At 43.3% G+C, this 26,508-nt stretch overlaps 1 protein-coding gene across 3 annotated transcripts in view; it reads right to left on the bottom strand.

Moving 5' to 3' along the window:
• Positions 1–9,733, bottom strand: part of ANGEL2 (angel homolog 2) — a 34,568-nt gene extending 24,835 nt beyond the window's left edge. Inside the window, exons 1-2 of one of the 3 annotated variants that reach the window (XM_050950226.1) lie at positions 9,559–9,733; positions 3,934–4,394 (exon numbers count right to left, since the gene is read on the bottom strand). In XM_050950226.1, the coding sequence (XP_050806183.1) occupies positions 3,934–4,394; positions 9,559–9,620 (523 nt within the window). In that variant the 5' untranslated portion in view covers positions 9,621–9,733. The other 2 variants (XM_050950227.1, XM_050950228.1) reach the window with 2 other exon arrangements.
• Between the last annotated feature and the right edge of the window lie 16,775 nt (positions 9,734–26,508).

Raw genomic sequence — 26,508 nt, 5'->3', positions numbered from 1 at the left:
CTGTGTACTGCAATGATGCCAGCAGAATTAATTCAGGAGTTGCGTGGGAAAGTTGCATGGTGGAAGAAATAAGACTGCCCTGCCCAGAAACCTTCTGCAAAGGATTGCAGAGTACCTCCATGAAAGTTTCCTAGAGATATCCATGGAGGATTCCCAGGTTAATCCAGTCCACCTAAACAGTCTTTTCCGGGGGCCACCCTCTGTGTAGCTGGAGTGGCCTCTTGTAAGCAGAGAGCCACAGCACCTCGCTTTTTCTTCACAGTAAACATGCAATACCACCAAATGTGCGTGCCCACTAAAGTTTAACTGGACTTTGATTGTAACTGTATACTTACCAGAGGTGCCTTCCCTGGCATCATGGTCAGCCACCGTGATGTCCTACGACCCACAGGGCTCCAGGGTTAAAAGTCTTTCCTGGTTCTTGGGGAGAATGGATCCACCACTTGCCTGTTTCCCATTCTCCTCCTCCTCTTCCGCATCCACCATATCGTCCTCCTTGTTGTCCCTAGACTCACACCTGTGAGGTGTCCACTCACTTGTGAGTATGCTGGTATGGTCACCCCTGAGAATTGCATGCAGCTCGTTATGGGGTTCAGCACCAGAATGGCTGTTCGCCTCCCTTGCCTTCTGGTACGCTTGGCAAAGTTCTTTTATTTTCACACGGCGGTGCTGTGTCTCCCTTGTGTAGCCCTTCTCCCCCATTCCACAAGCAATCTTTGCATAGATGTCAGTGTTTCTTCTGCTGGATTGGAGCTCTGCCTGCACAGATTCTTCTCCCCACACAGCAATGAGATCCACCACCTCCTGTGCAGACCAGGCTGGAGCACATTTGGGGCGTGTAGTCTCCATGATCAGCTGTGCTCAAGCTGGCAGGCTCCCAGTGCTGATCAAACAGGAAATGGGAAATGAAAAATTCTCAGAGCTTTAGCCAGGGAGGGGTTGTTTACTGTGTACCTGGCTGCAGTGCAGCAGAGTTGAGAATGATCTCCATAGCGGTCACAGATGAGCATTGTGGGACACAATCTAGAGGCCAATTAAGTCGAATTACACAATGCTGCATCTGCTGTATCTTGTGAATTAAGTGCTACATCTCTCGCAGAGGTGGATTACAGAAGTCGACATTATAGGCTACTTACGACCCGGTAGTTTAGACCTACATTAACAGGTTGACTTAAAGCGGCTTCCTTCAACCTAAGTTTTTAGTGTATATCACGCCTAAGCAGGGCCAGCTTTATGACCCGCGGGACCCGATTTGAATACCCGGCGGCAGTCCGGGGCTTTGGCGGCACGGGGTCTGGTCCAGGTTTTCTGCAGCACCAAAGGACCCCCCGCCGCCGAAATGCCACTGAAGACCCCCAGAACGGATCCCGCGCCACCAAAATGCTGCCGAAGACCCCCGGAATGGGGCCCTCTTAGGCGCGCGGTCCAAATCAGGGGAATCGGCCTAAAGCCGGCCCTGGGCCGAAGGGAATCCTGCAGGGATGAGCATACCCCTGGGAAGCACTGACTACTGAAAACTATTCAGTTCAACTACTTGAGATACAAGTGTATTTTGACCATTTCCATGTAAGTTTATATATAGCCTGAAGCCAAAGATGTGCTGTATGACAATTCTGCCTCTTACTCCCTTGAAAGGAGGCTGGAAGACAGATACCTGAACTATGCACCAATTAAATATTTATGCCAGTGGCTGTCCCATCTCCGCTATTTAACTGTATTTGGGCTATTCCATTCTAAATCCTAAAGTGGTCTTCTGTGATTAAGCACAGCGACAAAATTACCTCCTTCCCAAAGTAGACATTAATTGAATTCTTGACATTCCCCCCCACACACACCTTCCACTTCCAGACTGAAAGACAATATAGGGAGGTATTGCCCAGAATCTTCTCAGCAATCTGAAGGACTTTCCAGAGAGAATACATTCCATCACTGGGATTCCACATCCTCAGAGGAGTGGGGAGAAGTTGCATGTGCTAAGGTACTAAAGGAGGGGCACTGCCCACTGATCACTCCTCTTTCTGAATCCCTCCACCAACTCCTTTTTCCACCCTACTAAGTTTAAACTCTGATCCTCACATTTAAGGGCCTTCACAAATGTGTTCCTCCCTAATCAGATGCTCATTTTTTAAAATCACATCTTTTCCTATGCCCTGTGCTCTACCAACGATGGCCCAGATGACACTCTCCCATGTCTGCGTCTCTGATGCCATTCTTGTGCACAGAATGTCCCCTCCTTGAGCTGATCTGTGAGACCACTATCCTCTCCTTCAAATCCCATTGCTGAGACTCCTGCAAGAAGTCAGCTAACTCAAGATGTCTAGGTGAAGGGTCAGTTCCGGACAGCTGATACATATCTAAAATTTAACATACATTTGCTTGTTTTGTAGAAGTAATTTTATCCCTCTTCCCCAGAGCCATTGCAAGTCACTTGCCTTTCCAGGCAGTCCTCGACTTTACAACATTTGACTTACGATGAACAGCACTTATGACAGGTTTCTGATTTGACTTATGGTCACAGGTTTCTACTTTACGACACTCGGTCCTGCAATGGAGTAGACTGTGGCTTATTCGACTTATGACACAAATTTCAAGAAGCAATTGAGTCATTAAGTCCGAGGACTGCCCGTATAGGACTCAATTCTGCAGGATGCTCTATGTAGGCACTCTTACATTCATGAAGAGCCCTACTGAAGTCAATGACGCTCCAAACAGGCACAAGGACCTGCTTGTGTTGGGCAGCTTGCAGGACAGGGGCTCTAGACTAAGTTATGTGGACAAGGACTACATTTTCCAGATAGGTCTGATATTTTTCATCTCCAAAAAAGTCTAGACCCCATACCAAAATATCTGCTGAGAACTGGGTGGGTGGGGAGTGTCACTGAAAATATTTTATATACAGCATAATTGTTTATTTTGTTTTATTAAACTAAATATGTACACTACCAAGCACAAAGCAGCCTATGAAGTCTGATTGAAGCTTCTTAGCATTTATAGCTACCACCAATTTCTCCTGGTAGCACCAGACGCTGGTATCTGAAAGGAGTCTATTAGAGAAAAGAGAACAGACGTGCCTCTTTGGGTGGAGGGAGGTATAAAGAAAATTCAAGGCATCAGAAGCAGCAACAAAACTTGGAAGTTCCTGCTGCTGGTTCAGAATACAGACACAAAGCTGGGCTAGGGTAGATTAGATAAATGAGATGATTTTTCCTTTGCTTCCATTCATCCCTTAAAAAAAAAAGCCATTCACAATGTCAAACAAGTCACAGAATCAGATTCTGTTAAATAATAAAAAAAAGCTCTTAAGCAAACAATTGGGGACAATTTAGGAGTATGTTAAAGTCAAAGTACTGAGAGACAATAGTTGCTGCAGAAGCCCTCACTGTACTCTTAGCATCAAGCACGTTAACTTTAAATAATTAAGCATTCTGACTCCCTGTTCATAAATAATTCTATTGCCGATGCAGTGAATCTCACTTACCTCTGTTAAGATTTGAATTGTATAGACCACATTGTTTTGAGCTGAGAAACTGCATATCTTACTGCACTATCCGCATAGGTGCACTTGATTCATGTTCAGATAGGTAAAGAAAACGGCAGCAAAGCCTGCTGAAATTATAATTTACGAAAATAAATGGCAAAACCAAATATGACCACCTGGTGGTGCCACTTCAAATAATAAGAGCCACCCTGACTATCTCAAGCAGCATGAACTCAACTCTGTCTGCCAGATTACGGTTTTTGAGAGCACAAAATTGAAACAGTTTAAAGCTGTAAATTACAGTACTTGACATTTGTAATACCTTTTAAAAACCAACACCCTCCTGGTATAGTTGACAGTAAAGAAATGGAATACAGAAGGCACTACAAAATGGTACTTAAAACCTGTTAAATATATAAAGAAAACACTACCGAAATAGCAAACATCATTTTTACCTCTTGTGTTTGCAGTATTTTCTTTTTCATTTTTTGGTGGAGTAGAAAGACAGGCTGCTTCATTCTGATTAGAGCTGCTAATTTCTTCTTTAGGACTGCAAACATCATTCTGATCACTGTGTCGTCTCCTTTTTGAAGAAGGTTCATCTCCCTCGGATTTCATATTAGGATTAGAGAAATGAAAAGAAGAGTTGTGTGTGAAGTTATCACGTTGCCAGTTCCAGTACTGAGGCGGTCTCCAAGGCCCGAAAAAGTGAGGCAGTCTCCAAGGCCCGAAAAAGTGAGGCAGTCTCCAATTCACTGTAAAATCCGCAGTGTTGACATACGGAGCCCAAGAATAGCGATCAGGCCACCTTATAGAATTGGAGATACAACTGTTCCAGCAGAATCTTTGAGGGCTATCCCAGTGGGCAACCCAATCTCTGCCCAGCCTGTGCATGTGACGGGGCAGCATGGGGTGTCTATAACAGAAGAATATATTACTTAAAAGCATACTGCTCTTTATTCAACTAAGTCTGCATACAGAACAAGAGATGCAGACTACTGTCCGCAGGTACAATTTTTCCTAAGTTGCTGATCGTGATTTCTTACAGGGTATTTCTTCCCCATATACTGATTTATATAAAGATAGTGGGAAATAACATTTTCCATTTAGCACTCACTCAGAATCTTGGATGTACAGAATAAGAACCTGATTATCAGATCCAATCACTTTTTATAAACCTGTCACTTCTTCCTTCAGTTACAATTTAAACATTTGGCCTATTTAAAAGAAAAATAGACCATCAAGCCATGTTATAACTTTTTTCAGATTTGATTATGGTTTTTCATTCAGTACCTGTACAAGGAGTACTAATGGGAAAGCCCAGAAGATAGGTACAGTATTTTAGTATGCTGGGACATCATCTATTCTGTACAGGTTCTTATACCACACACTTCAGTGTAGAAGTTTCCTGTAGAAAACAAAAGCTGTCACTGAACACATTCAGAAGTGGGTTTCCTCTACATAGCATATTTGGCTCTTTATCACCACAAAGAGGTTTAATTTTTCTAAATGGTCTGTTGCTCTTTAAACTAAATTTTGAGCCTAAGGAGGTGACATGCTAATAAATGATAATAAATAAATAATAATAAATGATGATAATAAAAGATGGGGTGAAGGTGGGGGGGGAAGGTGGGGAAGAGAAGAAAAAGTCTGAGCCTGTGTCCTTTTTTAATACATAAAAAGGCCTAAAATATTTTTCAATATTTTTTTCCCCATTAAAGGTTCTCTTGGTAAAAGTTCAAGCCTGCAGGCTCGTGGAATAGGTTTATTATTATTCTCAGTTTGAATGATCTTGGACAGGTAATTCACTTATTTTTATTTTTAACTGCCTTTTATACTCAATTACCTTACTGTACCAAGATATGCAGACAGGTGTCTTAAAACCAAAAAACAAAAACCTGTAATCAATTACAGCTGGGTAAAGAATGATCAGAAAAAACATTTTCTGACAATTTATCTATTTTTGTCTGTACAAAACAGCACAATTGGAGCAATTTTACAAAGTTTCAACATTTTTTTCAGAATGTTTTGCATGTTTTTTTTTCATTACAGAGGGAATTTGCAAAGAATCAGAGATCTACTTACCCTCAATAAGCCACACCTGTGGCTTTTTGTAAGCCTCTAGCACATTTTCAAAAATCACGTCTACTGAGTTAAGCACAAGGCTGGGAGCTAGACAGTTCTAAGTTCTAGCCCCAACTCTGCTACTGATTTGTATAACCCTTCACACTTATAGCACTTTAAGAACATAAGAACAGCCATACTGGGTCAGACTAATGGTCCATCTAGGCTAGTATCCTGTCTTCCAACAGTGGCCAATAGCAGGTACTCCAGAGGGAAAGGTCAGAACAGGCAATCATCAAGTGATCCATCCTGACACCCTTTCCAGCTTCTGGCAATCAGAGGCTAGGGACACACAGAGCATGGGGTTGCATCCCTGACCATCTTTGCTAATAGCCATTGATGAACCTATCCTCCGCGCACTTGTCTAATTCTTTTTTGAACCCCATTAAAGTTTTGGCCTTTACAACATCCCCTGGCAACGCAGAATGACTGTGTTGTGTAAAGAAGTGCTTTGTTTTGTTTGTTTGTTTTAAACCTGCTGCCTAATAATTTAATCAGGTGACCCCTGTTTTTTGTGTTACATGAAAGAGAAAATCACTTCCTTAATCACTTTTTCTACATTAGTCATGATTTTATAAACCTCCATCATATCCCTTCTTAGTTGCCTCTTTTCCAAGATGAAAAGTCCTAATCTTTTTAATCTCTCCTCATATGAAAGCTGTACCATACCCTTAATATTTTTGTTGTCCTTTGCTGCAACTTTTACAATTCTAATATATCTTTTTTGAGATGAGATCACTAGAACTACACACAGTGTTCAAGATGTAGGCATACCATGGATTTATATAGTGGCATTATGATATTGTCTATCTTATTATGTATCCCTTTCCTAATTGTTCTTAACATTGTTAGGTTTTTTTTGACTGCTGTTGCAGCTTGAGCAGGTGTTTTCAGAAAACTATCCACACTGACTCCAAGATCTCGGTCTTGAGTGGTAATAGCTAATTTAGACCCCATCATTTTGTATGTATAGTTCAGATTATGTTTTCTGATTTGCTACTTTGCATTTATCAACATTGAATTTTATCTACCATTTTGTTGCCCAGTCTCACAGTTTTGTGAGATCCCTCTGTAAATCTTCAGAGTATGCTTTGGACTAGGGCTGTCGATTAATCACAGTTATCTCAAGGGATTAACTCAAAAAAATTAATCGTGATTAATTTCACTGTTAAAGGATAGAATACCAACTGAAATAGACTAACGTCTGTTAGGGCTCATCCACACTACGGGGGGGGGGGAAATCGATCTTAGATATGCAACTTCAGCTACGTGAATAACGTAGCTGAAGTCAAATATCTAAGATCGGATTACTCACCCGTCCACACCGTGCGGGATCGATGTTTGCGGCTCTCCCTGTCGATTCCGGAACTCCGCTGGGGTTGATGGAGTTCCGGAATCGATATAAGCGCGCTCGGGGATCGATATATCGCGTCTAGATTAGACGCGATATATCGATCCCCGAGCAATCGATTTTAACCCGCCGATACGGCGGGTTGTCTGGACGTGGCCCAAGTCTGTAAGGTGCCACAGGATTCTTTGCTGCTTTTACAGATACAGACTAACACGGCTACCCCTCTGATAACTGAAATTAACTATTTTGGATGTTTTTCTACATTTTTAAATATATTGATTTCTGTTGCAACACAATACAAAGCATACAGTGCTCCCTTAATATTATTTTTATTACAAGTATTTGCACTGTAGAAATGATAAAAGAAACAGTATTTTTCAGTTCACCTCATATAAGCCCTCTCTATCATAAAAATTAAAATTACAAATGTAGAATTATGTACAAAAAACTCCATTAAAAAAAACCTAATAAAATGTAAAAGTTTAGAGCCTATAAGTTAATCTTTGTAATCGCTTGACAGCCCTACTTTGGACATAACTATCTTGAGTAATTTCATATCATCTGCAAATTTTGCCATCTCACTGTTTATGCCTTTTTCCAGGTAATTTATGAACGTGTAGAACAGCATTGGTCTCAGTACCGATCCTTAGGGGACACCACTATTTACCTCTCTCCATTCAGAAAACTGACCGTTTATTCCTATCCTTTGCTTTCTGTCTTGTAACCAGTTACTGAACCACAAGAGGACCTTCCCTCTTATCCTATGACTACTTACAAAAAGTTACTAATTAAACAGTTAAATAGTATTGTCTCCATTTTCCAGATGGAGAAATTGAGTATCAAAGAGATTATCCTCTTATAAAATCAATGTCTGAATCAGAATTAGAACCCAGATTTCCTTGTTTCCAGTCCAGGTCTAATAAACTAAACCACAGGGCCACAACATAAGTCAGAGTTTTTCTAAACCTCAGTTTCTCCACCTGTAAAATGGACACAGGGATATTTAATTATGAAATAATTAAATAAATAGGATTTACAAGTAAAAAGTACTAAGGATAGTAACTGTCAGAAGCAAGGCTAGAGACAAAAGCCTCCTGGCTTCCACTTGGTCTAATGGACCAGAATACTTGTGGCCCTCAGTTGAACCAATTTCTCCTCCTCTAGCAGTGACTTTTTATTAGAAGCCCTCCTAGTCATTTACACAGAGAAACTAATACAAATGGAATAGAGTGCTCTGCTGTAGTCAGGATATAAGTGATGTTCACACCACTTTGTGATGAGTTCTTAGAATGCTTGTTTTATAATCACTCAGATTAGATTTTGTTCATAGTTCAAATTTAAACCCTTACAGCCATACATTTTTTAATGAAATATTTTCCTGTTTAAACCACAGGTGAAATGCAAAGAGAAGTGCAAAACTGTGCTTGATTCAGTTTTATGACCTGAATGCCTCCAATCCCAATTCTAGTTAGTGGGGCATTTAGCATATAAATACGATCTTCATTCACTTTCAAATTTCCCACTGCAGTTTAGTTTTAAGCATTTGCTTGCATTTATGAGCAGTCTTCCAGTTTTGGGTACAGCATTAAATAGCATAATTAAAGTTAGGTCAGTTAAAGTTACTGTCAAGTTGCTGCTCATGAAATTGCAGAGACACCATTGACTTGAAATCATGTTGTCCCACTAATGGAGTATTTTCATAACAAGCTAGCTGTGTCACTGGAAAAATACATTAAAAACTTCTGCTCTGTGTTGATTAAGACAACTAAAATATTTTGTTGGGTCCCACTATTAAATAATTTCACTCAACTGTTTATCACAAGTAGTGAGAGGTTCGATATGAGATGCATGTGTAGTGAAATAAAATTATCATGCTGAACTCATAATTTTAACATTTAGATTACCTCTTAAATATATTTATCTTTCTATACATATTTTAAATATAGTCCAACCAAAAATTCAACTGATTTAAATAAACAAGTTATCTGCCTATGATTTGCTGCTCTCATTCAAAGTCTGCAGCTATACTTTCATTGGGATAAATATTTCTTTCCCCAGCATAACTAGGTGTTGCTGTGTGTGATGCCATTAGGTACTTATATGGACCAGCAACCCCGAGTTTTACTCTTTAATTCTCCCCCAGTTTATTTTGAAGTAGAATGAATTATTTACAGAGTTGGAAAGTGCATACAGCAAAACTAAAGCATTTAGATACTCAGACCAGAGATTGTTAATGGCAGTTTCTCAAACGTGGACCAGGTGGGAAAGCAGCAAAGAATCCTGTGGCACCAGACTAACAGACGAAAGTATCACTGCGTGCTCGTGCCACGGGGACAGCGCGCCCCCTCTCCACTGGGCCTGCCTCTCTCGCCCATCCCTCCGGGCCAGCCCGCCCGCAACACCCGCCCGTCACCTTAGCGCCCCTGCCCCTCAGGCCTAGGCCCCCGCCGGCCCGTGTTTACCTCCAGGTAGGGCGCCTCACTAGCCGCTCCAGGGAGCATCTCTGGCCCCTACATCGCTCCACCACTGGAGGCTCATCCTAGAGCACCACTTGCTCCTTCCCCCCCACCCAGGGCCCGGCCTCCCGACCGCCTTCCCCACTGACCGGCCTCTTCCCCCGCAGCCGCACCGGCTGCAGCCCCTCCTCACACAGCGCCACGCTTCCATCGCCGCCAACCGAGCGGCTCTACACCCGGGCAGCACGCACTAGGCCATGGGAGTTGTAGTTCTACCACCTCGCCCCACTACTACTCGTCCTGCGGCCATTTTTGTTAAAGGAATCTGACGTAGTCAGCTGAGCGGCCATTTTTGCTTCGGGCATTGGCTCCATTGCTTCGGGCATTGGCTGTTGGACGGCCATCTTGATTAAGGGCAGGGGGCTGGGGGCCATCTTGATTTAGGGCTGAAGCCAGGCATAGAGGCCATCATAGCTAAGGGCTGTAGCTTGGTAGCCATCTTTGCTCTGGGCAGACTGCAAAGGCCTTTATTTTAATGTGTGACTTAATTGCAACAGGGGAGTGGTGACTAGTAACTGAGGGTATGTCTACATCTACAATTTTGCAGCGCTGGTTGTTACAGCTGTATTAGTACAGCTGTATAGGGCCAGCGCTGCAGAGTGGCCACACTTACAGCAACCAGCGCTGCAAGTGGTGTTAGATGTGGCCACACTGCAGCGCTGTTGGGCGGCTTCAAGGGGGGTTCGGGAAACGCGAGAGCAAACCGGGGAAGGAGACCTGCTTCCCCGTGGTTTGCTTTCGCGTTCCCCGAACCCCCCTGCAAACCGCGGGGAAGGAGACCCGCTTGGGGGGGGGATTCGGAGAACACCGGAGCAAACCGCGGGGAAGGAGACCTGCTTGATTACCAGAGAGGTATCCTCAGGTATGCTGGGATACCTGCTTATTCCACGGAGGTAAAGAAAAGCGCTGGTAAGTGTCTACACTTGATTACCAGCGCTGGATCACCAGCGCTGGATCCTCTACACCCGAGACAAAACGGGAGTACGGCCAGCGCTGCAAACAGGGAGTTGCAGCGCTGGTGATGCCCTGCAGATGTGTACTCCTCCTAAGTTGCAGCGCTGTAACCCCCTCACCAGCGCTGCAACTTTGTGATGGAGACAAGCCCTAAGAGCAGCAAAGTATTCACCCAGGAAAGCTCATGCTCCAGTACATCTGAGACTGGGCTACACTCGAAACTCCAAAGCACTGCCGCGGGAGCGCTCCCGCAGCAGCACTTTGAAGTGTGAGTGTGGTCGCGGAGCCAGCACTGGGAGAGAGCTCTCTCCCAGCGGTGCAGGTACTCCACCTCCCCAAGGGGATTAGCTTACAGTGCTGGGAGCCGCACTCCCAGCGCTGGGGCACTGTTTACACTGGCGCTTTACAGCGCTGTAACTTGCTGCGCTCAGGTGGGGTGTTTTTTCACACCCGAGCGAGAAAGTTGTAGCGCTGTAGAGCACCAGTGTAGCCAAGGCCAAAGGTGCCACAGGACTCTTTGCTGCTTTGACAGATCCAGACTAACACGGCTACCCCTCTGATAGTAACTAAGAACACCCTATGCCCCCTCATGGCCTTGTCTGGCTGCTACCACTCTGAAACCTGAGGGCAGAGAGTGCCCTAAGCCTAATCGGCAAAGAGTTTTGTGGCACCTTATAGGGGCTGGCAACCTTTCAGAAGTGGTGTGCCGTGTCTTCATTTATCACTCTAATTTAAGGTTTCACGTGCCAGTAATACATTTTAACATTTTTAGAAGGTCTCTTTCTATAAATCCATAATATATAACTAAATGATTGTTGTATGTAAAGTAAATAAGGTTTTAAAAATGTTTAAGAAGCTTCAGTTAAAATTAAATCAAAATGCAGAGCCCCCCGGACTGGTGGCCAGGACCTGGCCAATGTGAGTGCCATTGAAAATCAGCTCGTGTCCCAACTTCGGGCACACGTGCCATAGGTTGCCTACCCCTGTTTTAGAAGATCTCTTTCTATAAGTCTATAATATATAACTAAACTATTGTTGTATGTAAAGTAAATAAGGTTTTTAAAATGTTTAAGACACTTTATATAAAATTAAATTAAAATGCAGAGTCCCCCAAGACCGGTGGCCAGGCCCTGGGCAGTGTCAGTGCCACTGAAAATCAGCTCACGTGTCACCTTCAGCATGTTTGCCATAGGTTGCCTACCGCCATTATAGACTAACAAACATATTGGAGTATGAGCTTTCATGGATGGATGCATCCAATGAAGTCGGTATTCACCAACGAAAGCTCATGCTCCAATATGTTTTTTAGTCTATAAGGCACCACAGAACTCTTTGCCGCTTTCACAGATCCAGACAAACACAGCTACCCCTCTGATACCTAAGCCTAATGTTTATCCTCAGTGACTTACCTTGTCCAGAAATGCCTGGGGATTGGGTGACTTTACTCTGCCACCTGCTGTTCATTGTTTGCACCGGAGCTTTAACAATGTTATTCTGAGTCACACAATATTTGATGCTTTTCTTACAGCTCCAGCTCCTGGAGTCCTGGGATCAGGTGAGAACCTCAGCTTTCATTTTTTTAAAAATCTAAGTTCCCAGCCCCCAGGATTGCAGAGAAAAGCTTGAAAACATGAACTCTAAACATTCTGAACCAGAAGGAAAATAATAAGTGTCACAAATTTATTGTTAAAAATCTCATTATTCTGGAGGTGGAATGGGGGGTGTTATTTGATGATTTTTAAACACTTGGGGTTTTAGAGTACAAATTTCAGATACATTCTGCATTTTGGTGTACAGCTTTAGAATTTATCCCAGTAGGATAATATTCTTGATGCAATGCTGTGATATTATGTTCCAGTACCATGGTGTATGTTATAAATCATAGCACCACTGTCTGAGATGTGTGCATTAGATCATCTAGTCCAGGGGTTGGCAACCTTTGGCACACGGCCCATCAGGGTAACCTGCTGGTGGGCTGTGAGACATTGTGTTTACGTTGACCTGCAGGCACAGCCCCCTGCAGCTCACAGTGCCCGCGGTTCACCGTTCTCGCAACTCCCATTGGCTGGAAGTGCGGGAACTGAGCCACTGGGAGCTGTGGGGGGCCGTGCCTGTGGATGGTCAATGTAAACAAAATGTCTCGTGGCCCGCCAGTGGATTATCCTGGTGTGCTGAAGGTTGCCGACCCCTGATCTAATCCCTCCTCTTGCCATTGCAGAATGACTCCACCTATTTTCTAATGCCTGTGTAGTTTCAGAAGCAACGTATGAGGGCCATGCAGGGTCATGTGGCCATTTGCTGCTTGGCTTGTACTGCGTATGGTTACACGGACAGAGTATGCTAAGTAACACTGCTAAGGCTGGCTGCCCTCACTGTCCCCCTCCCACCGTCAGCAAGCGTGGGTCATCCCTGGCTAGTTTTATATACCTCTAGTACAGCAGTTTTCAAACTGTGGGTCAGAACCGCAAAGTGGGTCTCGACCACATTTTAATGGGGTTCCCAGGGCTAGTTAGACTTGCTGGAACCTGGGTCTGAAACCCGAGCCCCACCACCCTGGGCCAAAGCTGAAGCCTGAGTGGCGGGGCTCAGATTACAGGTCCCCCTCATCTGCACCTGAAGCCCTTGGGTGCACGGGAGGGGCTCAGGCTTTGGTCCAGCCTCCTGGGGTCACGTAGTAATTTTTGTTGTCAGAAGGAAGTCGCGGTGCAATGAGTTTGAGAGCCCTGTGCTAGTAGAAGAGGAGGAATAGAGTTTGGGTATGAGGAAGAGGGAAGGGGTCAGAGCTCCCTGCTATATCTTCCTGATGAGGAAGTAAAGTGTCTCAAGGAGGAGGGATGGATTATTAGACACTTCATTTATATTCTTGTACAGCAGCAAGGTGCATTTTCTGTGACGGGCATGACATAAATTATGTACATAAAAATAAACCTTTTCTATTCATTGTAGCTTATGAGTGTCTCACTTTAAAGTGCTTTCTGAGGCACTACAAAACATGACCCTCATCCTGCAAGCTGCTCTGTGTAGGCAGGCCCCTGACCCCACTGCAGAGTCCCTTTAAGACAATGGGGCTCTACAGGGGTGCATGGGATCTGCCTGTATTCACCAGTTTGGAAAATCAGCTCCTATGAATAGGGCCATACCAAATTCATGGCCCATTTTGGTCAATTTCATGGTCACAGGATTTTAAAAATTGTAAATTTCATGATTTCAGCTATTTAAATCTGAGATTTCAGGATTTTGTAATTGTAGGGGTCCTGACCCAAAAAGGCCTTGTGGAGGAGGGATGTCGCAAGGTTATTGTAGGGGGGGTTGCAGTACTGCTACCCTTACTTCTGCACTGCTGCTGGTGGCAGCGCTGCCTTCAGAGCTAAGCAGCTAGACAGTGGCATTTGTTGGCTGGTTGCCCAGCTCTGAAGACAGAGCCACCAGCAGCAGAAGCACAGTAGTAAGGATGGCACCATATGGTATTACCACCCTTACTTCTTCATTGCTACCTGCAGAGCTGGGCCCTCAGTAAGCAGCCACTACTGCCTGGCCACCCAGCTCTGCAGCCAGCAGCACAGAAGTAAGGATGGCATGGTATGATATTACCACCCTTACTTCTGTGCTGCTTCTGCTGCTGCTGCTGGTGTGCTGCCTTCAGAGCTGGGCACCTGGCCAACAGCTGCTGCTCTCTGGCCGCCCAGTTCTGAAACCAACTCAGAAGTAAGAGTGGCAATACTGTGACCCCCCTAAAATAACCTTGTGACAACCACCTTCCCTCAACTCCCTTTTGGGTCAGGACCCCCTATTTGAGAAACACACGTCTCCCCCATGAAATCAGGATAATATAGGGTAAAAGCACACAAAAGGCCAGATTTCACAGTCCACGGCATGTTTTTCATGTCCGTGAATTTGGTAGGGCCCTATCTGTGAAAGATTTTGCATACAAATAGATAGTTTTATTCAATTCCTGGTATAAAGAAGTATCTATTTCATTTCTATCAAAATGTCAATATATGTAAAATAAGTAGAAGGTTAAGAGCTACACTGGTGGAGTTTGATGACAAAGCCAGTACAGGTGTGCAGCTTAACAGCATGTGAAGATAAATAGCATGCAGAGAAGACATGAGAATATGATGGGGTCTGATGGAGTGGGAAATAGTGCAAATGCTTCATGGGAACTAAAACCAAGAAGGGTATGATATCTCCCATACTGCAGTTGTTTGTTACATGTAAATTTTAAACATTTTTAATGTTTTCCCAGTATAGGGGGGTGGGGGAGCATGCTTACAAATTGAGATGTTATTGAATTAAGAAGGTTCAGGGTGGTTACCATATCAAGTCCACTTTGGGTATTTATTTTTCAAAGGTAATTTACTTAAGACATCTCAATTGTAAAAATGCTCATTAATTCTTAATTTGCTTCTCTATAATTTACCAGGAGAGAACAGTTATTAATCCTTGATTCAGGTTACCCACAGTGTCTTCATCTTATATTTACATCTGTCTTTCCCACTACATCTACATATGCACACAAAATGCCAAAAAATGTTCATTGCTAGTGCTCTAGTACTGTCAGTACCTTCCAATAATCTGTTAGTTATATATCTTTCTGTGCAATGGGGGACAAATACGAAATAACTACAGCAAACTACTATTAAGCCATTTTCCTAGCAAGGGAAGTTTCACATAGAATGTAAACAATTATTATATTGATAGTTAGTACTATATTCAACACATCTGTGCTGCTCTGTCACTTTAAAAGGCCTTTTCTCAGTAGTAATATTTTAATAGGACTACACTGGGAATTGTGGTGAGGAAGGGGGGGAAAAGTAGTTTAAAAGTTGGTAAAAGCATGTCAAAAGCTTAAAGGAAGGAATAGCAGGAAGAACAAAGAAGTCAGCCTCAAGGAAAGTAATGACATGTCACTACAGGGAAAGGTTTGTTAGGCAGCAAGTAAAACACAAGGTAAGTAAAAGACTAATCTATTCAAAAATTTAAATGGCTTCTTGTCACAACTGTTCCCTTGAACTACTATTCCTTACGTTGATCTAAGCCAAGAGGTGTCACTTTGTCACAGATAGTTTGCTCCCCTCTTTATTACTAAACTTTGGGAAATCCCTGGCTCTAAGTATTTAATGTATTTCCACGTAGTAGAACAAAGTTAAGGAGTATTCTTCAAGGTGGTATTTCTATAATTCTTATTGCTCAAATATCTTATTGGTCACTTTAAGTTTTGAAACTCCCTAGTAGATGGATGTTACCAACTTGCTGGGGAGCTGTTTTTATTATTAGGGAGCTGTTTCCTCTGCTGAAGGAGTGTCCCTCCCACATCAATACTACCAGGAATGCTGGAACAATATTTATAGTGGGGGTACTGAGAGCCATTGAATGAAACTGTAAACCCTGTATATAATGGAAACCACGTCAAGCCAGGGGGTGCTACTGCACCCCTAGTTCCAGCACCTTTGAATACTGCTAATTTTATGACCATTTTCCTTTGTTTTATGCAAAAAGAAAGTAGTAACTGGCTCCAGTAGATTATAAAATAACTAAACAACCTCTGCTCTTATTAGTGTAAGTACTTTGGTGAACTAACCCACAAAAACAAAATTGACAAGTATTTGAAAACCGCACGCTTCATCAAGTCATGGAAACAACATTAGGATAACAGGTTTCAGAGGGGTAGCTATGTTAGTTTGTAGCAGCAACAAACTATGAGGAGTCCTTGTAGCACCTTAGAGGCTAACAAATTTATTTGGCCATAAGCTTTCGTGGGCTATACATGGAATGGAAAATACAGTAGGCCGGTATAAATACACAGCCTATGAAAAGATGGGAGTTGCCTTGCTGAGTGGGGGGACAGGGGAGAGAGAGATGGTCAGAGCTAACAAGGCTAATTCAATTAGGATGGATGTGGCCCATTTTCTGTCTGTTGATATTCACCCGTTCTCGTCAACTGTTGGAAATTACTTTTTGTAGTCATAACCAGGCCAATTCAATCAGGGTAGATGTGGCTCATTCCAACAGTTGACAAGTTATGAGTATCAACAGAGTGTGATAGACCCAGGCCAGTTGGGTATAGCAGAAGGCAGATATACTGGCCACTGGATTAACAGTTTTCAGTTCCCTGACTGACCACAGCAGGGGCTGCTCCAGGCTAATGAGAACACCTGACTCTAATTAACCTGCAAAGAGTCAGGTGAGGCCATTAATCTAATGTGACCACCTGACTCTAATTAAGGGCCCGCTGATACTATAAAAAGGGCTCACTCCAGTCAGACAGAAGAGAGCTAGGGAGCCAGAGGAAAGGATGTGTGGCTGAAGGGCTGGTTAATGAAGACACCCTCAAACCCCCATTAAGGGAGCCCTAAGTTAAGGGAGAAGTAGGAGAACTGTGGGGAAGTGGCCTAGGGAAATGTAGCAACCCTGGTAGTGAAAGGTTAGCTGCCAACAGCTGCTACCATTAGGGTCCTTGGGTTGGAACCCGGAGTAGATGGTGGGCCTGGGTTCCCCCCAGCCCACCACTACAGGAACATCTCCTAGGAGGGGAAGTCAGGCCCCTGTCAGGACAGGAGGATTAACTGTTCTGAAATAAGCTTCCAGGGATAACAGAGATTATTGGAGTTCTCTCACCAACATCCTTGCTGGCCTGTGATGAAAAGGACTCAGTAGACTGTAATCCTGGCCCTAGAGAGAGAAGGGCTATGTGGAGGGTCACAGTGAGCCACTGAGGCTAGCACAAACCGCCTAGAAACACAGGACCCATGGGGGCAAGGTCAGAGCTCTGTCACAACAGGGAAAATTATTTTTTTGTAGTGACCCAGCCACTCCCAGTCTTTATTCAAATTAGGCCTGAATAAAGACTGGGAATGGCTGGGTCACTACAAAAAATAACTTTCCCTCTGATATTCACACCTTCTTGTCAACTTTTGGGAATGGGCCATATCCACCCTGACTGAATTGGCCTCATTAGCACTGGCCTCCCCCAACTCCAACTCAGTAAGGCAACTCCCATCTTTTCATGGGCTGCGTATTTATACCTGCCTACTGTATTTTCCACTCCATGTATCTGATGAAGTGGGTTATATAGCCCATGAAAGCTTATGCCCAAATAAATTTGCTAGTCTCTATAGTACCACAAGGAATCCTTATTGTTTGGTTTATTAGGATAACAGCAGCTGCAGCTCCACTGGTAAGAGTGTTTTTTAGCTCTTATAAACATAAGACTAAATCAAAGAGGGGGTGGAAAAAATGGAAAACTGGAATATTCCTTCAATTTCCCAATATCCACTCCATTATAGCATCATACTAATGAGGCTAAATTTATAGCTCAAAAGGCACTTTTAAATCAGAGGTTTAAAGTTAGTGGCTTATATTTCCTCCAAAATAACCTTGTGGGCAAGCTGTGTCATGCTTTGTCTCCACCTAGCTCTGACACTATTATTTGTGGTGGAATTGGAAGGCTAGTGTTGGTATGACTAATCACCTACTTGTTCCTGTTTGTATGGCAGAAAATGTGGGGTTTAGATGTTCTCTTGCAATGCAATAATCTAAACACTTTGGTTTCATAACTTTAGACCTAGCATGTGACAGTCTTTGGTGAATGAGAACAATGCATGTTGCTATGTTTTAGGGAAGAACTGAAAAACAATAATGAACAAGTTAAACTGGGTAGTAAACTCATACTAAGTATTTGCCTTAACAAGTTACTTCATTATTGGCTTTTTATATCTGGATGTCTGGAAATACACAATGTCTTCAGGCTCCTTCCATCACTGGTTTCTGGGTTCCCTTCTGTCTTAAAGTCATAGCAAATCTGATGGCTTCCCTTGAATCACATTGGCATGTGCAGTTTCAAAGTTTGTACATATTAGTGTACAATATGTGTTGTGATGTGTTGACCAAAATCCCACGAGTTGAAATGGCTTGATTATGTGGAGACAAGTAAATGCACTGATGCTTTTCTTTTTTCTCTTCTAAATATTTTCCCTCTTTCCTCTGTGCTATCCCTTGTTAATTTCTTGCAGAGAACAATGAAATTCATGCAAGCAAACTGTTAATTTAACTTTTAGGTTTGAAAGTTGTGGAAACCTGATGAAACTCAAAGTTCTGGTTCCCACAGTGACTTTAATCTAGCTACACTGGGCATATATAGTAATAAATAATTAGACCATGACACAGACTGTAAGATCAAATGTTACTCATGCAAGTATGCAAGAGTTGTGGCTGCTGTGATGTTAATACCTTTAAACTTCTGCACTTGTATTCATTTACTGTCTCAACCATAATGTTCCATTAAGGTCCTTTTTCTTACACTTATTTATACAACAACATGAACTGAAACCAGCAAACTGAACAGAGAACATCACTTGAGAAAACAAAATCTCAAATTTTGTCAAACTGCCGCTTTCAAATATGTAAACATGTATCCAACTCATCCAATGTAACCCTTTATGAAAGACAACACAAGATCTCTGGATCATTTTCTTAAATTCCCAGCAAATATACGTGATAAAGGACAAATTACATGATGAATCTGAAAACCAGAAAAAATGTTCATAATACAAAACAGAGGGAAGTCTATTGAGGAATATTTGTCACCAATACAATGCTCCATATCTAATTTACCCACTACAGTTTTTTTGTGTACTTGAGACTGGTTGAGAGGTTAACCTTCTTGTTAAAACACAAAACTGTCATCCCTCTTTTTGGTAACTGGCACCTTTTTGACAATCTTGGAAAGGCCAAGGATTGAATGGGCATGAAGGCTGAATTAATATCTCTCACCGCTTCACAGGTGGGTTTAGACCAATTGGCGGAGCTGTGAGCGAAAACTTCTGTGGCTAAGTCTGCAATATTTCACCTTTTCACTAGCAGTAAATTGCCAAATTTAATAATATCTAGGTAAGAACCAAAGTAGTTACTGCAAAAGAGAAAACAAATATCTACAAATCTCTGCTAGGATCACACAGAGGAAACATCTCTAAGATAGCAAAGAGAAAATATAACTAACATACACCAACAGAACCACTTGGGTATTGTACCTTGCAGCCATGATATCGCTCAAATCTGCTTCTTACAGTAACTGAACTTTCAAATTCCCTCTTGCCACATGCAGATTCTTTTTGAGATCATATAAGACTCTCAATGGAAAGTTTCACTGGGGTTACCAAGGCAGTGTTAGATGCCATTCCTGGAACTATGAGCTTGCTGCTGTCCTGTAGTTATAAGTTTCCAAAGGATGAGCTGTGACCCAGGAACCTCTTAGTGCCAAGTGTCAAGGGCAGGGGATCTTCTGGGTCTGGCACATTCTAATTCACCAAACAGTGTCGTGTAAAGTCTCAAATAAAAGCTGGTGTCACAGTGGTCATCAATATCACTGTAAAATGCATGTATGGATGTTGTTTAAGGAGTAATATGTAGGGCCCTACCAAATTCATGGTCCATTTTGGTCAATTTTAGTCTCAGGATTTTAAAAATAGTAAATTTCAGCTATTTAAATCTGAAATTCCATGGTGTTGTAGTTGTAGGGATTCTGACCCAAAAAGGATTTGTGGGTGGTCACAAGGTTATGAGGGGGGAAGAGGAAGGGGGTGGTACTGCTACCTCTACTTCTGCACTGTTGCGAGTGGCAGTGCTGCCTTCAGAGTTGGGCAGCTGGAGAACAGTGGCAGTGCAGAAGTAAGGGTGGCATGGTATGGTACTGTCATCCTTACTACTTTGCTGCTGGCAGGGCACTGCCTTCAGAGCTGGGCACTTGGCCAACAGCTGCCGCTCTCCAGCCACCCAGTTCTGAAGGCAGTACAGGTGGCAATACCATGACCCCCCCCCCCGCAAATAACCTTGTGACTGACACACACACACACACACACACACACACACACACACAAAACTCCCTTTTGGGTCAGGATGCTCAATTTGAGAAATGCTGGTCTCACCCATTCCTATAGTATAGGATAAAAGCACACACAAGATCAGATTTCACAAGGGGAGACTGGATTTCACATTCGTGACGTGTTTTTCATGGCTGTGAATTTGGTAGGGCCCTAGTTATGTATGTGTATATATAGTAATGTTCTTAATGTCTGTCTAGGGTCAGGTCACCAGCAAAATAAAACACATGAACATTTGTTGTCTGACAAAAAACCTATCTGGCTCTTGACATGTAAATTTAGTATTTGCTCCTGGGGGAATTCTCTGAAAAAATTAAATTCAGTGCACAATATTTCAAAATTCTGCATATTTTATTTGTCAAAATAACACAATATAATCACACCATTTTCAATTAGTTGGGTAACTTATTTCAAAATACCTGTTAGCAAGTATGTCTGTAACAATACAGACAACAAAGATTCAGAATTTTTTTTTTTACAAATGGATTCCTTATTAGGCTTATTAATACAGAACTTTGAGTAATAATTCATTTAAACTACAATATAGAAACTTATTTCCCACTCTCTTCCGAAGCAGGGCAAAGGCGTGGAGGAGTCAGAGGTAGCTGAGGGAGAGGGAAGTAATTGCTGGGAAGGAGCCTGGGAGTGAACCTGGTGTGTTATTGGGTGTGAGTGAGAGAAGTATGGAACAGGCTGGATTTTTTTGGGGTGCGGGGAGGGGGAATTGTAGGGAGTTGGTGAGCCTCCCCTACACAGACCCTGGCTAACCCATAGCCTCTCCCATTCAGTCAGGCACATCTGCTCCTGTCCCCATGTGTCCCTGCACTCCTCCTTCCCCCATCCCCATGTGGCCCTGCCCCAACCCCCACTCATCTACCCTCAGTCCCCATGTCTCTCTGCATCCCCACTCCCATTTGGCTCCTGCCTTAGTCTGTCTCCCTCACTAGCACTTCTGAACCTCAGTCTGTGACACCCCCCCACAGGAGTCCTGTGTGCCCTGCTCTGTCTGTCTTCCTCCACCCATATCTCCTCACCTGGCTCCACGGGCAGGGTGCTGAGAGGAAGGCAGCGGTTCCTCCTAGCTGTCTGCTCTCTGTTCTGGTGCCATAGCAGCCCTTGGAGGGTGAAAGGCATAACTGCAGCACCTCTCCAGCAGAATGCATTTTCTGTGGAGAAAAAAAATCTGCAGGGGAACATGAATTCTGTGTGTGCACAGTGGCACAGAATTCCCCCAGGAGTAAGTACTGTATGGTTCACAATGGGTCTTCTCTCACCAGTCCAAACCAAATGCTAATGAAGGGTTGTAAAAACTTCAAAGCGAAAAAAGTATCAGGAAGAAGTAAACTGGGTTTGGGGGAAGAACCCTATCTTGAGATGCACATCAAAGGTTTGCTCTAGTATATTTGGGGACAGAGAGGACACCTTGTCATCCTTCACCTAAATAAATGGACAGTGAATTTGCTTCATGAAAAGGGATTTCAACCAGGCTTGGTTGAAAACACTGGAGGGAATTTTGGGTGAGACTGTTTCCATTATTCTTGCTTACTATCCTTTGAATCTTTGTTCTTTGAGTAATAAACTTATGCTTGTTTTCACTATAAATATATCTAAGTGCTGTGGGATTATATAAAGAGATGATCCTGAGTTGAATCTGACCAGCTGATGTGTACCATTCCTTCAGGCACAGCAGGCCTGGTAATGGTGTGAGTGTCCAGTGGACAAGGAGCTGTCTAGGAATGGTCAGAGGACTTTGGGGTTGGTGTATGTCTTTGTCTGTACAAGTTAACCAGAATGACTCTTGTGAAGGCCTGGAAGGTAACGTTTGTATTGCCAGAGGCTAGTGGTTTCAAAGAGCTGATCCACAGCAGGCACAGCCAAGGCTACTTTATGCTAAGGGCTGGTGGTGAGGTGCCTCAGTACCCCTGGGGAGCATCACACCAGTTACTCTTCCTTTTTATAGATGTGCTTAATTTCTTTTGAACCGGAATACTGACCAATTAGGATGAGACTGGTGTCTGTAAAAGTTCAAATACAATCTTCTTGAAAAGGAAAAGCTGCTAGTCTCTTCAAGAAGTAGCTGTCAGAGTGTCCCTTTCTGACTGAGACTTTCCCATGCCTTAGTAATGGAGGAACTGGAAATGCTGGTACATTTCCAGAGGATTACAAGAAAGCTCTATTATGTACAATGTTCTGTTTTTAATAACTGAAGGGACAAAACATCTGTTGCAGTGTACCCACATTTTAAAAAGGAGAGGCACTCTTGGTATATAGCTGGGCTGACTATTTGGATTTAAATAAGCTCCACTTCGGTATTCACCATGGATTAATCCCTGTGGGCTGTAGTTCCAATGGCTTGTGTACATGCCCTTCCCAAAGTGTTTTTCCAAGGTTTAAGAACTACTACATCTTGATGGACTTATGCCGTAAATGTTTGTCTACTCACTTTATTACAGGGGTCAGCAACCTCTGGCACGCAGCTCGCCAGGGTAAGTACCTTGGTGAGCTGGGTCAGTTTGTTTACCTGCCGCATTGGCAGGTTTGGCCGATCACGTCTCCCACTGGCCAGAGTTCGCCGTTCCAGGCCAATGGGGGTGGCGGGAAGCCGCAGCCAGCACATCCCTTGCCCACGCTGCTTTCCCCCCCACCCCATTGGCCTGGGATGGCGAACTCCAGCCAGTGGGAGCCGCGATCGGCTGAACCTGCCAACACAGCAGGTAAACAAACTGGCCCATCTCACCAGGGTACTTTACCCTGGCAAGCTGCGTGCCAGAGGTTGCTGACCCCTGCTTTTATTATATGAAAGCCCTCTCAGGTTATGGATTAGAATAGCTGCTGGATGGGGAGGACACTTGCACGTCCATCATGTTAGAAAGTTTGGGGTTTTTTTTGTTTAAAAGGTCTTTATTTTCATCCACAACCACTTTTTAGCTTTCTGAGTGTCTCTGCAAATGTAATCTGGCTAGCTTCCTGGGGGCAAAACAGGGGAAAGACAGGGAAGATAATTTTCTGGGCTCAATTTTTTTGTTTCCATCCAGACCTGTAAGAGATTCCTATCTGGCTTAGTTTCTTTTTTTTTCCTTAGACCTTCTTCATTAAGAGGACCCCAAACAGAGGGTCTGCTGCTGGAAGGCATCTTTTGTGCAGACTCTCTAGTTGCATCATTATCTATATAGGAAAGCAATCTTTATCCCAAGACTCCATGGGATGAACTCTAGTCTTTTGGACTGGGGAGCATGTTTATCACTTCCCCAGAACAAGAGCAAATGACGTCTGAGGAGTTCTCTTTGATGCTTGCTTGCCTGAAGTGAATGATTTGCCATCAGAGCCTTGTGAAAATTTATAGTGGACAAGATCTCCCTCTCTCTGAAAAATGACTCTTTCAGTAGAGCAGGTAAGTCTCATGGAAATGCAGTCCTCCAGAGATCAGCAAATCTAATTTAAAAAAAATGCTAAAATGACCACTTCTACTGCAGTAAGAAGAAAAGCTCTCCCTCTCCTTAAGAACCAGACCTTCCCACCCTCATTCACATTGAGTAGCACCTTACTCCCTAAAGGCCCATTAACTACACATAGAGTAAGGTACCACTCTGCAAGTGTAAGGGTGGCAGAGTCTGATTGTAAGCTGTCCTTTTGTCATAAGGAAATGTTCCCAATGTGGCCAGCCTGGATATACAGAGCGAGTCTGACTTTTTGACTATAAAGTATAAAAGGACAAAGAATCTCTGCAGTAAATTACCAGCTGTGTAACAGACGAAAATGTTAAGGCCATCTAAAAAGAATGATCAGAAATGGGAAAGGAGGGAAAAGAAATGTTCAAATCTAAAGTAATAGATATTATGATTGAAGTGTCTTATCCCAGTGCTCAAACAGCAAATCACATGTGAATGTGATAAGCATTTGAAAATAAGCAGAACTACATTTAAAAATTCAGAAACAAATCTGACTGATATAGTCATGGAAAAATAACTTAAATATTGTAGTACAGACTTTCATTAAATATTTAAACTGTCAGATGATAGAGAAGGTTGTAAGATTCAAGATGCCATACCATTTTCCTTGAAGAAAAGGCTTGCCTGTTCTTAGCTTCAGAAGAAAGCCTCTTCTCCTTTAAAAAGGAACCTCACTTGGTATTTCTTTGTTTATGGAAGTCTCTGATCTCATATAGATCTTCTGCATAACCTGCTAATAAGAGACTGGTTAAAAACAGAATCAATCTGCTACTGCATGCTTTTAATTATAAAAAGAACAGATTATTACTGTTCATCCAAAGTATTAAATGAACTAAGCTTATTTAGACTCAAATAGCGTACCTCATTTGTATACTTGTACTGTATCTTGCCACATGTTAGCTTGGTGCTTTACAGACATGCATGAATACCAGAACCATGCCTCAGAGATTTCTAAACAAAGCACATGCTGAGGATGGTAGGAGGAGAAGGGATGCAATATAAAAGCAACATGATTGAACAGCAGGCAGGCTCTTGTTAATTGCACGCTTTAAAATTGTGGTGTATTTTTGTAATATAGAATAAACAAAGTAAACCATGTCCACTGATGGTAGGACAAGAAGGAATTGGCTTAATCTGCAACATGGGAGTTTTAGATTAGACATTTTTTCCGGATATTTAACTATAAGGATAGTTAAGCACCGGAATAGGCTTCCAAGGGAGGTTGTAGAATCCATATCAAGGGGGGGTTTTAAGAACAAATTTTTGGACAAACACCTGTCAAGGATAGTCTAGGTAGGAGGTACACTCAGGGTATGTCTACACTACAAAATTAGGTGGATTTAATAGAAGTCAATTTCTTTTTTTTAAGAAATCTATTTGATACAGTCGATTGTGTGCGTCCTCACTAAGCGCATTAAGTCGGCAGTGTGCGTCTACAGTACTGAGGCTAGCGTCGACTTTCGGGGCATTGCATTGTGGTAGATATCCTGCAGTCTCCTCAACCCATTGGAATTCTGGGTTGAGCTTCCAATGCCTGATGGGTCAAAAACATTGTTGTGGGTGGTTCTGGGTACATGTCGTCAGGCCCTCCTCCTTCCCTCCCTCCCTTTGTGAAAGCAATGGCAAAAAATAGTTTCTCATCTTTCTTCCTGGGTTACCCATGCAGACGACATACCATGGCAAGCATGGAGCCCGCTCAGCTCACTGTCACTGTATGTCTCCTGGGTGTTGCTGGCAGACACGGTTAGGGTGACCAGACATCCCGATAAAATCAGGACTGTCCCGGCAATTTGTCCCGATATTTTGCACTCCGTTTTTTTTTTTTTTTTTGCTCCACTCGCGGCCCCCGCAGTCTGTCCCAATATTTTCTTCCTCTCATCTGGTCACACTAGTCACGATACTGCAAAGCTGCACAGCAGCATCCCCTTGCCTTGCCTTGCCGATGGTGCAATATGACTGCTAATCATTGTCGTCATCCTGTGGGTGCTCCTGGCCAACCTCGGTTAGGTTGGTCGGGGGCATCTGGGCAGACGTGGGTGCTCCTGGCCAGCCTTGCTGAGGTCGGTCAGGGGAGCCTGGACAAAAATGGGAATGACTCCAGGTCATTCTCTTCAAGTTTCATCTAATGGAGATTCAGTCCTGCCTGGAATATCATGCCAGCCAGAGCCTTCTGCCTCAGGCTGCTCTCCCAGTTGGCAGCACCGTGCGGTCACACCTACCCCAGCCTACCACTTGATCCCATGGCTCATGAAGCCTGGACAGTAGAAAGGAGCTGTTCAACTATAGGCTGAGCAAGTGCAGAATGGTGGTAGAATGTGCATTTGGATGTTTAAAAGCTCACTGGTGCAGTTTACTGACTTGGTTAGACCTCAGCGAAACCAATATTCCCATCATTATTATTACTTGCTGTGTGCTCCACAATGTCTGTGAGAGTAAGGGGGAGACGTTTATGGTGGGGTGGGAGGTTGAAGCAAATCGCCAGGCCGCTGATTACGTGCAGCCAGACACCGGAGCGGTTAGAAGAGCACAGCAGGGCACACTGCGCATCAGAGAAGCTTTGAAAACCAGTTTCATGACTGGCCAGGCTACGGTGTGCAATTTGTTTGTTTCTCCTTGATGAAAACCCGACCTCTTGGTTCACTCTACTTCCCTGTAAGCCAACCACCCTCCCACCCCCCTTTGATCTCTGCTTGCAGAGCCAATAAAATCATTGTTGTTTCAAATTCATGCATTCTTTCTTAATTTGTCACACAAATGG

The sequence above is a fragment of the Gopherus flavomarginatus genome, chromosome 4 (assembly GCF_025201925.1).
Source record: "Gopherus flavomarginatus isolate rGopFla2 chromosome 4, rGopFla2.mat.asm, whole genome shotgun sequence".
Taxonomy (NCBI): Eukaryota; Metazoa; Chordata; order Testudines; family Testudinidae; genus Gopherus; species Gopherus flavomarginatus.
The sequence above is the reverse complement of the archived record's forward strand: the minus strand, read 5'-3'. Positions and strand labels throughout refer to the sequence as shown.